The 11,579-nt window shown below is 45.3% G+C and overlaps 1 protein-coding gene and 1 pseudogene across 1 annotated transcript; both read right to left on the bottom strand.

Annotated features, from left to right (window-relative positions):
- Positions 1–618: 618 nt before the first annotated feature.
- LOC133887931 (RNA-binding protein L-like) lies at positions 619–5,120 on the bottom strand. Its single transcript, XM_062327954.1, has 7 exons — positions 4,710–5,120; positions 3,664–4,123; positions 2,256–2,305; positions 2,046–2,176; positions 1,863–1,965; positions 1,596–1,775; positions 619–946 (listed from the first exon to the last, which is right to left on the bottom strand). Exons 1-7 carry the CDS (start codon positions 5,040–5,042, stop codon positions 944–946), a joined length of 1,260 nt encoding a protein of 419 aa, XP_062183938.1. The 5' UTR covers positions 5,043–5,120; the 3' UTR covers positions 619–943.
- A 1,504-nt stretch (positions 5,121–6,624) lies between these two features.
- Positions 6,625–9,069, bottom strand: LOC133889594 (BTB/POZ and MATH domain-containing protein 1-like; annotated as a pseudogene).
- Positions 9,070–11,579: the final 2,510 nt, after the last annotated feature.

The following is an 11,579-nucleotide window of genomic DNA, read 5'->3' as shown; positions in this document are numbered from 1 at the left end:
TGCCATACTTAAGTCAGTGCATAGTCGTAGAGTTAGCGTGCATACAGCAGTTCACTGTGAGTTTCATTCAGGGTGAAAATACCATTGTTCTGTAGATGAAAAATAACATGTTTGAAACACGGGCATATTCCATAGTGGCACATGTAATTAGCTATTTCACTTAAATTTCACGTGTTCAGATAGTTGCATTTACACAATTTACTCACTCCGCTAAGGCGACATTGCTGCGATGGGAATTGCTGGTTCACGATTATACTAGTTCCACTTTCGAAAAGAAATCTTTATGGTGCAGTTAAACAAAAATTCTTAGGAAAACGATTCCTGAAAATGGCATCACATCTCGTTTCGTAGTTCTCAATCATATCCCTGCGTTAATTCGGACGACCGCAGCTAAGATGGCAGCTCATGCATCTGCCGCAATCATAATGGCATGCACAAAAATACTTAACCAAACGAGGTGTCGAAACAAATATTGACGAGACCACATTGCCCTCGACACATTCTGTCCTGATACCATGTTTGGCCATGTGCGAAGTCAGGCTAACAGAAGAAAAACTACTTGTCCGTAGTGATAAAGGCCGAATCCAGCGCTATAAAAGCAAACAGAAAAAGGAAACGGGAAGCAAATGGTACAGTATATATAAAACATAACAGTAGATAGCAATAACCGGTAAACATAAATAACACTAGATAGGAGAGAAGCATGGAAAGAGAGCATGTCTTCAGAAATGTCTGAATATAGCAATCACAGTAGGGCACCACCTGTTCATAGCCATAAGCCCATAACACGGTGCATAATAGATGCCTTGCCCTGAGGCAATCAAAATCAGGAGCCTTTCGAAACCATCTCTCTATTGACAAGAGCTAGAATGCAATATAACCGCACCTCAAAATAACTTTAATGCGTCTCGACAACCCAATGGTGTGCCCGAGCAAACAGGCTTCACTGGAAGAAAGAAAACAAAGCAGTGTTAGATCAGTAAGTAGGGTTTATCGATATTATGGGGCTGTTTGGTTGCCTGCTCTACGTGCACACCCTGCACGTTTGGTTGCCTGTGCGCCGGAGCATGCCTGGCCCCGTGCGTGCAAAATCGGCGAGCGAGCCTGGCCCGACAAACGGATTTCGAATCCGTTTCCGCCGGGCCAGTCCGGTAGGAGGTCAGCTAATGACACGATTAGCATATAATTAGAGAGTATTAACTCATATTAGTACATTTTAAATTGGATTAACGCTTAATATGATAAATTAAGTACTATAGTGTATTTATGTAAAATAAACATCATGTTAACACTTGCTTTTTTAATTCAATCGCATGCAATATATACTCATGCAGGCAACCAAACACAATCTCTTCTTAGCCAAGCTAAGCATATGCACTCAAACAAACAAATAGCACAACATGCACCCAGCCTGACTCACTAGATACGAGCCAACCTAGGCCATGAGGGCAACCAAACGGGCCCTATGTAATGGTCACTGGTACTAGCACCTTATAGACCGTGGCAATGTCAAAGATGGCATACAGCTAAAATCGGAGGTGATGAACTTTTTCACCGTTTAATTCATAATGGCGTTAATTAGTTAGGAACTTCACCTGTTGTTGCTGTGGCTGCTGTGCAACTGGTTGCTGTTGGTAATTGGGATAACCAGCATAACCATACATGTTAGGATCCTGAGGTTGCGCATACCCACCGCCATAAGCCTCGTAACCTTGTCCATAGCCACCATAATAACCACCAGCACTAGCACCCCATTGGTTGGGTTCCTGCTGAGGCTGGGAATTTTCACATAAGACAATGTTAGCCGCTTCAGCTCCAGTATACAATATGACAGGAAAGAACATTGGTATGCAAGATATGACCTGAGTCTGCTTGTTTGAAAGGCTTCGACCCCATGAAAGCCGAACATTCTGCCCACCAATCAAGGTCCCTTGCAGCATTAGCAGTGCTTGCTCGGCAGAAGGTCTGAACATGCAGTGTCAGAGCAACTCAGACAAAAATACTTTACATAAACAAGCGAAAGGAACTGAACAAATAGAGTCAACCTGGTAACAAACTGGACAAAGCCACATCTCTTCCCGACAGGGATCTTAACATGGACCACTTCTCCATAAGGAGCAAAAACTTGTCTCAGGACATCTTCAGTGACGTTGGGATCAAGGCCGCCAACAAAGATCTGAACGCAACAGACAGAAGTCAAGAAAAAACTGAAATATGAATTACTGATATGCAGAAAAAAAGAATTAAGAACGCACAGTGGTATTGTTAGGATCATTCTCAGACTGAGCTCCTTGAGCATTTGGTACTGTAAATGAAAGCAAAAAAGTGAAGGAAATAAATTGTAAGATTTGATAAATAGAAAAGGTTATAAATGAATGCTACCATGCAAGAGTCTCTTGGAGTCTTGGTCACTAAAATTGTTGGGTTAACATATTAGATAGTGACATCTATACATACACGTGCATGAAGTGGCATATGCATATAGCAGAATAGAAAGCATCACCAAAGGCAATTTAGAGTAACTAAGTTAGCCCAGCAACAAGGAACATAGGGTCATGAAGAATCGTAGTAAAAAACTTCAGTCAAGTAGACATGGCTGCAGCACTTCACTTGACAGGCTAAACAGCCGAATCAAGTGGCCAAAGAGTGCCAACAAAGCAATAATAAATGTAGAAAAATAATTAAGCAGGCTAACGCAAAGAAAAACAAAATGCTGTTTTGAGCGCACAGTGCAAAAACTCTCAAAACAAGCTGAACCTATAGCATGAGATATGAGATAGGATAGACGGTTAAAATCTCAGCTCCAATCACTGATTTCATATCTGAAATTAGCAGAGTTAGAAAGGCAGGTACAGACCAAGCCCATGTACACAAATATTAACGAATCCAAGTTAGAAAAAACAACAGGAAAAATGATGAATACAAAGTTATAAGTTGAACATCATGCAAAAGGAATTAGAAGACCATCAAAAGCAAGTACTTACCCTGCAAAGGTGTGGTATAAAATTATCTTGTCAGTAAAGAAGAAGGAAACAACAAGTATTTATAAACTCTCAATATATGGGGAAAGGGATTCAATCCCTCGGTCCTAGTGAAACAAGCAAGAACAAGCCAGCATGCTAATTTACCTGTGTATATTCCCCATCGAGAATGTGTCATAAAGCTTTGTATGAAAAGAAAATGTGCAGTAAATGTATACAGAGAGGAAATAATGGACAAAGCACCAGAAACCGAAGGAAACCAACTTTGAATTTAGGACATAAATGGTTTACACTGACCTAAACGAGGCCACGCATTAAACAAGAAATGCATCACAGCTCAGGTCAGTTCCAAGGCTCCTATATGAATAGAGCCCCGTTGGCATCCTGCTTCCAGATAACATGAGTTCCATGAGTCTACTGTCGGTCTAGTGCATTAAATTATCCAAATTCACACTGGGAACGTTGTACTAGGGAATAATGACTTCTTGCAGAGAAGAGGTTGACACCTCGTCCTAGCTTTGATTTGAACACAAGTAGATAGCACAGCCAGAACAGACAAATATGAACAGCAAAAGGTAAAGGTAACCTCAAGTGCAGCAACCAGCAAAACTATCCATAGGAAGATAATGGCATATATTAAGAACTAACAACTATCAGAGGACATGAGATTGGCCATGCTTACCTCTCTCTTGAACTCCTGTTGTTTTTCTACTTGCTGCAGGACCAATACGCATAGGCCTGGAAGAACAAAGCATTCCATTCATTTCAGTCATTGCACGAGCTTGCTCTGTAGGATCACCAAATTTCACAAATCCATAACCCTTTGAACGCATTGTCAATTTGTCAGTTACAACTTTTGCACCCTTCACTGAAGGATAATGGACCCTGAATGTCTCTTGTAATAAGTAGTCCGTAACATCTGCAGCCAAATCTCCAACGAAAATAGTATAGTCCGGGGTATCATCGCGCTTTTCACCAGCACTGGCCCAGTTCAGCCGATAAGTCAACTCAACATTTGGCATCATTTGTCCATTGTATGTTTGAAGAACTCTCTCAGCAGCTGCATGGCTTGTAAACTCAACAAAACCATAACCCTGAAGCTGTCCTGAAGACTTGTCACGGATAAGCTTCACAGATTGAACCTGCAAATCAATGTAAGTTGTAAAGTAAATGGTCAGCAAATCATGGATGGGCGGACATAAGTTGTTATCTTTCAGCTACACTTGTCATATGAGCAACGAGACTATAAACACTGATAAGAAAACCAAAACTGAAGCAGACAAGTGGTATTAGCAGCAGTTTGAATGCTACACAGTCTGAAGAACTTAACAGTTAACACCCATGTGTAAAAGATAAATAAGTACAAACAAAGGTCAATTAACTTGAACAAAATAACTTTTACGTTGTCTCACGATATACAGTCCTAACTATATCATCATAAGAAACTCATGAAACCAAACTATATTAACAGTTCAATACTCACAGCTGAATCAACCTAAAGCTTGAATTATCAAAGAGAATCTAGCACTGCTAAATGATCCGTAGACTAAAGCTTCAATCGTTAGAAGTCAGATTATCACAGCTCACAATAAAATCACTCAAAAGTCATAACCTACATCTTAATGCGAGACCTACGGGCAGCAGCAAAGCGCACGTTACTAATTCCGAGAAGAGGACAGGAATCTAAATCACGCGCAAACAAATCTCCGGCCAGATCGGGCCTCATACCTCTCCGGTGTTCGCGAAGCAGGTGTAAATGTAGTTCTCGTCCATCCAGTACTGCAGGTCCCCGATCCAGAGCGTCCTCGCCTCGTCCGCAGCCGCGGGGGCGGCCGGCGCCGGCGGCGAAGCGTAGTACGGCTGCGGAGCCGGCGCCTGCCCGTAGTGCGCCTGCGGTGGCGGCTGGCCCCACATCGCCGGCGGCGCCTGCTGCGGCGGCGGGGCGTACTGCGGCGGCATCGGCGGCGGGATCCCGCCCCACTGCGGCGGCTGCCCGCCCGCGGCCTGCGGGGGCGGGGGCGGCGCCATGCCGGGCTGCGGCGGCGGGGGCGGCTGCATCATGGCGACTTGGGGAGCGGCCCAAGAGAGAGCCAGAGAGGACGAGCGGAAGACGGCGAGAGGAGGGGGAGATGGGAGATGGGACTGCGGCGAATTCAGGGTTGAGATTTGTCCCTACGCTGAGACTTCACGTGGGCCGTGGGCCGTGCCTTTCTGCTTCCTTAAGACTTGTCAACAAGATCAGCCCACGTTTTTCCATTAAAAAAATAAAAGATCAGCCAACTGAAAAAATTGCATGATTGATTTTCATATGAATTTTGAACTATTTGGTGTAAGATCCTTTAAAAATTTATATGTCTCAAGTGGTTTCTTTTGCATGGTTTAGATAATAATAGGATTAGTTGAGTATATCCATCAAAGACGCTATTTAGCAGAACTCCACCTCCTAGCTTCACCTTAGATCTGGTGTTTATAAGTTTATATAAAATTATTTAAATATCTATTTTCAGTCTAGAATATAAACAAGATGACTCACTTAAACAACTTCGGTGTACCCTCTGCTCCAACTATATGGATTTATGAAGCTAAGAATATCGCTCTAAGAATTCTTTGAGCTACAGACCCTAAATAAAGCATTAGATGATTACATTGTTGTGGCAGTGGTATTATATATTTTACAGTTTAGTATGGAAAAGTTATATTTTTAATGGCTAAAATATATTCAAATAGCTCTAATAAAATAGTTTAGGTGAAGCAACATAGACAATTAGCCAGCCACACCAACCCAGAAAATTCTAATTGTATTGTTGTCCTGAATCCAATTTCAAGTTCGATTAGAAGGACTATGGGGTCTATTCTGTATGATGGTCTATTCAGTATCTTGTTGCATATATGCTTTGAACATATATTGAAATGATGAACTTTGCAAAGCTAACTTCGATTTAGTCAATTGCGATTTCTTAACATACGTCTTGAACACACGTACACATCAAAAGAAAAATCGTGTGTATATCAGGGATAGGTATGCATCATCACGATTTTTAGGACAACAATCATCACGGTTTTCAGATGAGTAATGGTCAAATCAGTCCCGATGAGGCCCATCGGATTATCCATTCGCGTTCTTGAAGAACTCATTTGCATGCCGCATGCTGCATGCATACAGTCAGTAAATACAAAATCATGCATTGAACTGAAGATATGCAGTCAGCTTGTCATGGATAAGAGGAACTGCAGATCGATTGACCACGAATGCAACACACAAGCACCCAGCTAGCCGCACACCTCAGAAATTGCAGGACGCACGAACCTGACGAAAAGATTATGGACAGTACTACCGTGTAATCGAATCAGACAATCACAGGGTCTGACTGTTTACATATCACAGAGCCTGACTGTTGATGTATATCTATAATTACTAATATGAATATCAGTATATATTCAGGCAAGCACACAGATGGATATCACATCCAAGATTAAGGAAAATAAAAACTAAGAATGCCGAAAAATTGCATTTACAAAGAAAAGTCACTCTGCCATGTAATAGGTATACTGATCATATATGTCATAGATACAAAAGGCGTTAGAATGCTTACGCAAAAGATATCACAATACAAAAATTCAGATAACTGACTAAAATTCAGTATCAATGTCTGCTCTTACTTGACTTCTCAGCAAGATTGATCACTCCAGACACGGCCACACGGGACACCTTATCTAGAATCTCCTTCACAACCAATGGACAGCTTGCAACAAGATGCTTGAATCCATCGGTTCCCATGACTGGACCAAGCATGTTCGGCGACGCCATGAATCCAATGCAAGCTCCTCGTAGCTGCGAGCAGTTGTGCTGCTCTGCCAAAACCAGTGTGGTAGCCACTGTTTCTACATCAATGGCTGCACTGAGCTTGCTCTCACACATGAGCCTTAATCTCTCCACTCCGTAAGGATCTGCAGCAACTATCAAGTGCTGCATTGCTGCATTTTCACCATCATTGCAACTATCCGGGAGGCAACCTGTGTAGATGAAATGAAGGAGGGCCTCAAAGATCAGCGGTTCCATGTCTTCGATCATGATGCATCGTGCAACGTTTTCTCTCATAGGACCATAGAGCTCCGCCCTCAAGACCGGAGATCGGTAAGCCAGAACACATATATGGGCATGGAAGATGGAACAATTGGTCATCCGCATTGAACGATACGTCTGCCCCTTGACCATCATTCGGCATCTCTCTGAAATCATAGTGCAAGTTCGACGGCGGAAACACAACCGAATTCGTGGCTCGAATAGGCACTGGCCATATGGTTAACTCTGCAGAGCTCGAGTCGTTGGCCATGGCGAAGGAAAATGGCAATAGGCGTTGCACAAAAGATGCGCAGGCTGCTGCGCACTTACTGCCTTCTTATAGGCCTTCTCTTGTTAAGTTTCCCGCGAACGGGGCCGTCAATTGAGAATGCGGAACGTCGTTTCACCCGTTCCGATGGGAACCAAAAAAAGCTCCATCGATCGAGCTATAGTGCATGCAAACGGATTCTTGGATTATAGTGCGATAGACCACATAACGAAGAGGCCGTGCGTGTTCCAGGATATCATGCATTAATACATTATTAACTTTGTGTAATGCAATATCTTCTAAATTTTATTCGCAAAAAATATCTCTTAAATTTGCCTCGAGGAAAACTTGGTCAATATTACAAGTTTAGTGCGTTTCTAGCTTATGATGCAATCGGACATTGGTGACCAAAGTTGTGCTTTGTCATTTAATTTTCTTTATAAAATAAGGGATCAGCTTCTTGTCAGGTGACTGGAAACATAAATAACTTTCAGTCACTTTTCCAAGGCCTAGCAAAACGGATAAGGAGCCCAGCAGAGCTATATTATTGAATTAAACTTTGATTATAAATACCTTAGTGGCATACATCATCTATTAAAACGATTTGATTTATCCACAAAATACTTTCATGATATCATACAAAGGTCACCTATTCTGGATGGCTACTCCCTTTCGACAGATGCACTGTCAAGACTTCCATTCAAAACCAGGGGGCAACTAGCCATGAGGTGCTTGAACTCGTCGGTCGCCACAACGACTCTGAGGACTTTCGGCGATGACATAAACTCTATGCAGGCTTCCTTAAGCTGTTGGCAATGGTGCTGATCTGCCAAGGCCAATGTGGCCGTGACGGTCGACACATCAATGCTCTTGCTTAGCTTCTCTACGCACATCAGCTTGAGCCTGTCCAGCCCGTACCGATCTGCCGCGACGAGCAAATGCTGCGTCGCCGCGGTGCTGTAACCCTCAAAGCTACCCGGCAGCGAATCCGTGTAGATGAAGTGCAGAAGCATCTCAAAGATCGTCGGCTCCATGTCCACGATCTCTATGGCGCGACTGCTATCCTTCTCCGCCATCGGGCCGAAGAGCTCGGCGTCGAAGACGGGCGACCGCGCGGCGAGCAGGATCCTGTGCGCCCGGAACTCCCGTCCCGCCACGTCGAACGTGACGTCTGCACCTCTCCCGTTCTTCAGCACGCGCTCGAGGTGGCTCGGCAGCTCCGGCGGCGGGGCTGGCTGGGGCGAAGTGTTCTCCGTGCGCGGCCGCGTGAACACGGTGAGCTCACACCTGATCTTGAGGCGGTCATCGTTGAGGCACCGTGAGAACCGCAGGAACGGCTTCCTGTAGAAGACGTGGAAGCCCCAGCTGGCCGCGTGCGGCCAGCCGTAGGTCGCCGTGGGAGTCCTGCGGCGCCAGAGCAGCGACGCCCTGCCGTCCCTGTCCACGAGGCTCAGGGTGTACATGGCGTTGGCGCCCACCCCTCCGTTGCAGATGGTGACGAACGCCGATGCCACGCCCGTGCAGCAGCAGTCCAACACGGACGACGACGCCCCGTCCGGGTAGAACACGACCATCCAGTCGTAGCCACCGACGGTGAAAGGGGCGGACTTGATGGACTTGCCGACGCCGATGTGGCCGTCGAGCAGCGAGTAGTTGGCCACCTCGAAGTCGTGCGTCCCCGTCACGGTCTCCGCCCGGCACCTCGACGACGTGTCCGGTGGGCGGCGGCGGGATGTGGGGGGCGAGACGTCAGCCATGGCAGCAACAAAGTTAAGCTGGGGAAGATCATACAACCATTCGGTTGGGCAAGCTCTCGTGATATTTATAGTAGAGAAATAGATGCGCGAGCAAATCCAGCTTAGAGATAAGAAGTAGTACATAATTAATCAACTCAATTAAGCAAATAGTTAGTTAGAGTTCTCGCGATGTATGTCCATCTTTTTTTTCTTTGTGATATCCATGACAATGATATGAAATAGATCGACGTCTTATAGCTCAAGTAACTAACTAACTAACTAACTTTATCTAAAAAAACTAACTTGCCAAGACGATCCCCGGCACTTCACGCCGGCGAGGAGGATTTAAACGCGAGGCAAGCATCTCTAAGCCTCGGGCAGTGGTGCTGCTTCGCTAGAGCAAGCATGCTCGCCACTGTCTCCACGTCAATGCTACCGTGCAGCTTCCCTTCGCAGATCTGCTTCAGATCTGCTTCGTCAGGTCCGCCATCGGCGACACGAGGCCGTTTTTCTGCAGTACGCTCAGGGAGAACCTGGCCGTCACTTCCGTCTCCTCGCCGGCGTTGCAGATGTGCAGGCACGCCCCGGCGTATTCGAGAAAGTAGTACTTGACGAGTTGACGTGATCGCCTTGCGGGTACAACCTGATGGTCCAGTCGTGGCCGCCGGCGCTGAAGGTGCTGGAGCTGGCGTGTTTGCCGACGCCCGAGAGCTTGAGCTGCGAGTAGCTGGCCACCACGAAATGCGTCGCGGTCACGCTTTCTGTCACGCATGGACGTCTTGGACTGGCTCGGTGCGTCGCCGCCGGCCGTAACTAAGGGTGCTAATGGTTTGGGTTGAAACCGGGTTGACTGGTTTGGATTTTAGTTGGGCCTGTCTTTGGATGGGTGGAAATAGGTTGCTGCTGCTAGGTTCGGTTCGGTTTGGTTTCACAGTGAAAATGGATTGGATTGGTTTGGTTTGGTTGTGGGTTTCAGTTTTCGGGTTAAAAATGGTTTCAACCCGTGATGGGAAACGATACATAGGAGATGGGTTCTAGCCTTTTAGGACTCAGGAGCGCTATTCTGGTTTGGTTTGAAAAATAAATTCTATGGAGTGGTGCTGTAGAGGTATTCTCATGTAGCACCATCTAGATAGCTGTCACTTGTTCTTAACATAAATCTCAAAGCGGTTGTGAGATTCACTCAACGCTAATCGTATATATCAAGTAATAAGCATGTGTGATAATTTTTCATTTGGATGAGATTCACTGCATTTAGATTCACATTGAGAACAAGTAGCGGCCATCCATATGGTGTTGCACCACGCCACTGTATAGAATCTATTTCCTTTGGTTTGGTACTGGCATTGTTTGTGGGGGCCACTAGCAAGTAAAGAAAATGGCACGTCCTCTACATCTTCCCCGACCACACTTTACTTTTCTCTCATTGCTTGTGTCATACATGCGCCGCCACCGCTGCTGCCCGATCTCACCGTCAGCCACGGATAATCAAAACCACGTGCTGACCTGGTTCCATCGATCCCCATTTCACCTTCGATTAAGCATCCTCGCGGCAACCATGCATGACGTCTTCGTAGTCCCCGATCCATGCGTCGTCGAATTGGCCGCCTCCGAGCACTCTGCCTTCAAATCTATCTACGAAGGGGCATCCAGCTAGCGAGCATACGCGAGGAGAAGCGCAAAAGTTCAATCTATGCTCGTGAAACTCGCCCTCTTCGACGATGGATCCGAGCTCGACGGCCTCGTGACCTCAAGCTCCAATCCACAACGGTAGGAGCAGTGGCATGAGGATGAGGAGCTCTCAAACCCCGGTTGCAGCATCGGTGCGCCTCTCTACACAGCACGACTCCCCCACCTCCACGCATATACAGGACTTGTACATGACTGCATATTGTCCCTAATATGAAAAATAGGGATACATGTGTAGTTATCAAAGAGTATCGCAAAGCGGACACGAGTTTATACACGTTCAGGCTTCCGAGTTGGATAATAACCCTACATCTATCTTATTTTTATTATTCTTACGATCATAGAGTACAAAGAGGTTTGTGTATGGATATAATCTTAAGAACTAGCCGAACTGCTCCATGTTCCTACTGCTAAGATCTAGCCAAATGATTGTTGATTCTACTATAAATCTTCAATGGGTGTTGGTGTTCTACTCGACTAGATCTACTTCGGAGGTTTGTGACTTTGGAGATCTGAAGATGCGAGTTGCTACGAGGCTTCACTTGGCGTGAATTGCCTTTGTTTGGCTTCGATTGAATGTGTGTCTTGAATGTGCCCTTCTCCCCTCCTTTTATAGTCAGGAGAACTCGAGCGTGACCTACTCGGACTCCTCCGGACATAATCTTTTCGGATTGGTAGACTTACAAATATCTAGGATTCCAACCGAATAGGAGATAGCTTCCCTATCGATACGATTAACTTCCTTGTATTTTATTTCTATACCCTAACTCTGTGACGGTTACGACTAGTCACAAATCGAGTAGAATATGTACCATTATAAATATATAATGTTTATAGAATAT

Source organism: Phragmites australis, chromosome 13 (assembly GCF_958298935.1).
Source record: "Phragmites australis chromosome 13, lpPhrAust1.1, whole genome shotgun sequence".
NCBI classification, from domain to species: Eukaryota; Viridiplantae; Streptophyta; class Magnoliopsida; order Poales; family Poaceae; genus Phragmites; species Phragmites australis.
Note: the sequence above shows the minus strand (reverse complement) of the source record. Positions and strands in the feature narration are given on the sequence as shown.

Excerpts from the sequence above, each read along its gene's own strand:
- LOC133887931 (XM_062327954.1), bottom strand. The coding sequence starts at position 5,042 with ATGATGCAGCCGCCCCCGCCGCCGCAGCCCGGCATGGCGCCGCCCCCG. Across the intron at positions 2,306-3,663 it reads AACAGGAGTTCAAGAGAGAG|TACCAAATGCTCAAGGAGCT; the intron begins GTAAGCATGGCC and ends TTTCATTTACAG. Across the intron at positions 2,177-2,255 it reads ATGATCCTAACAATACCACT|ATCTTTGTTGGCGGCCTTGA; the intron begins GTGCGTTCTTAA and ends TGTTGCGTTCAG.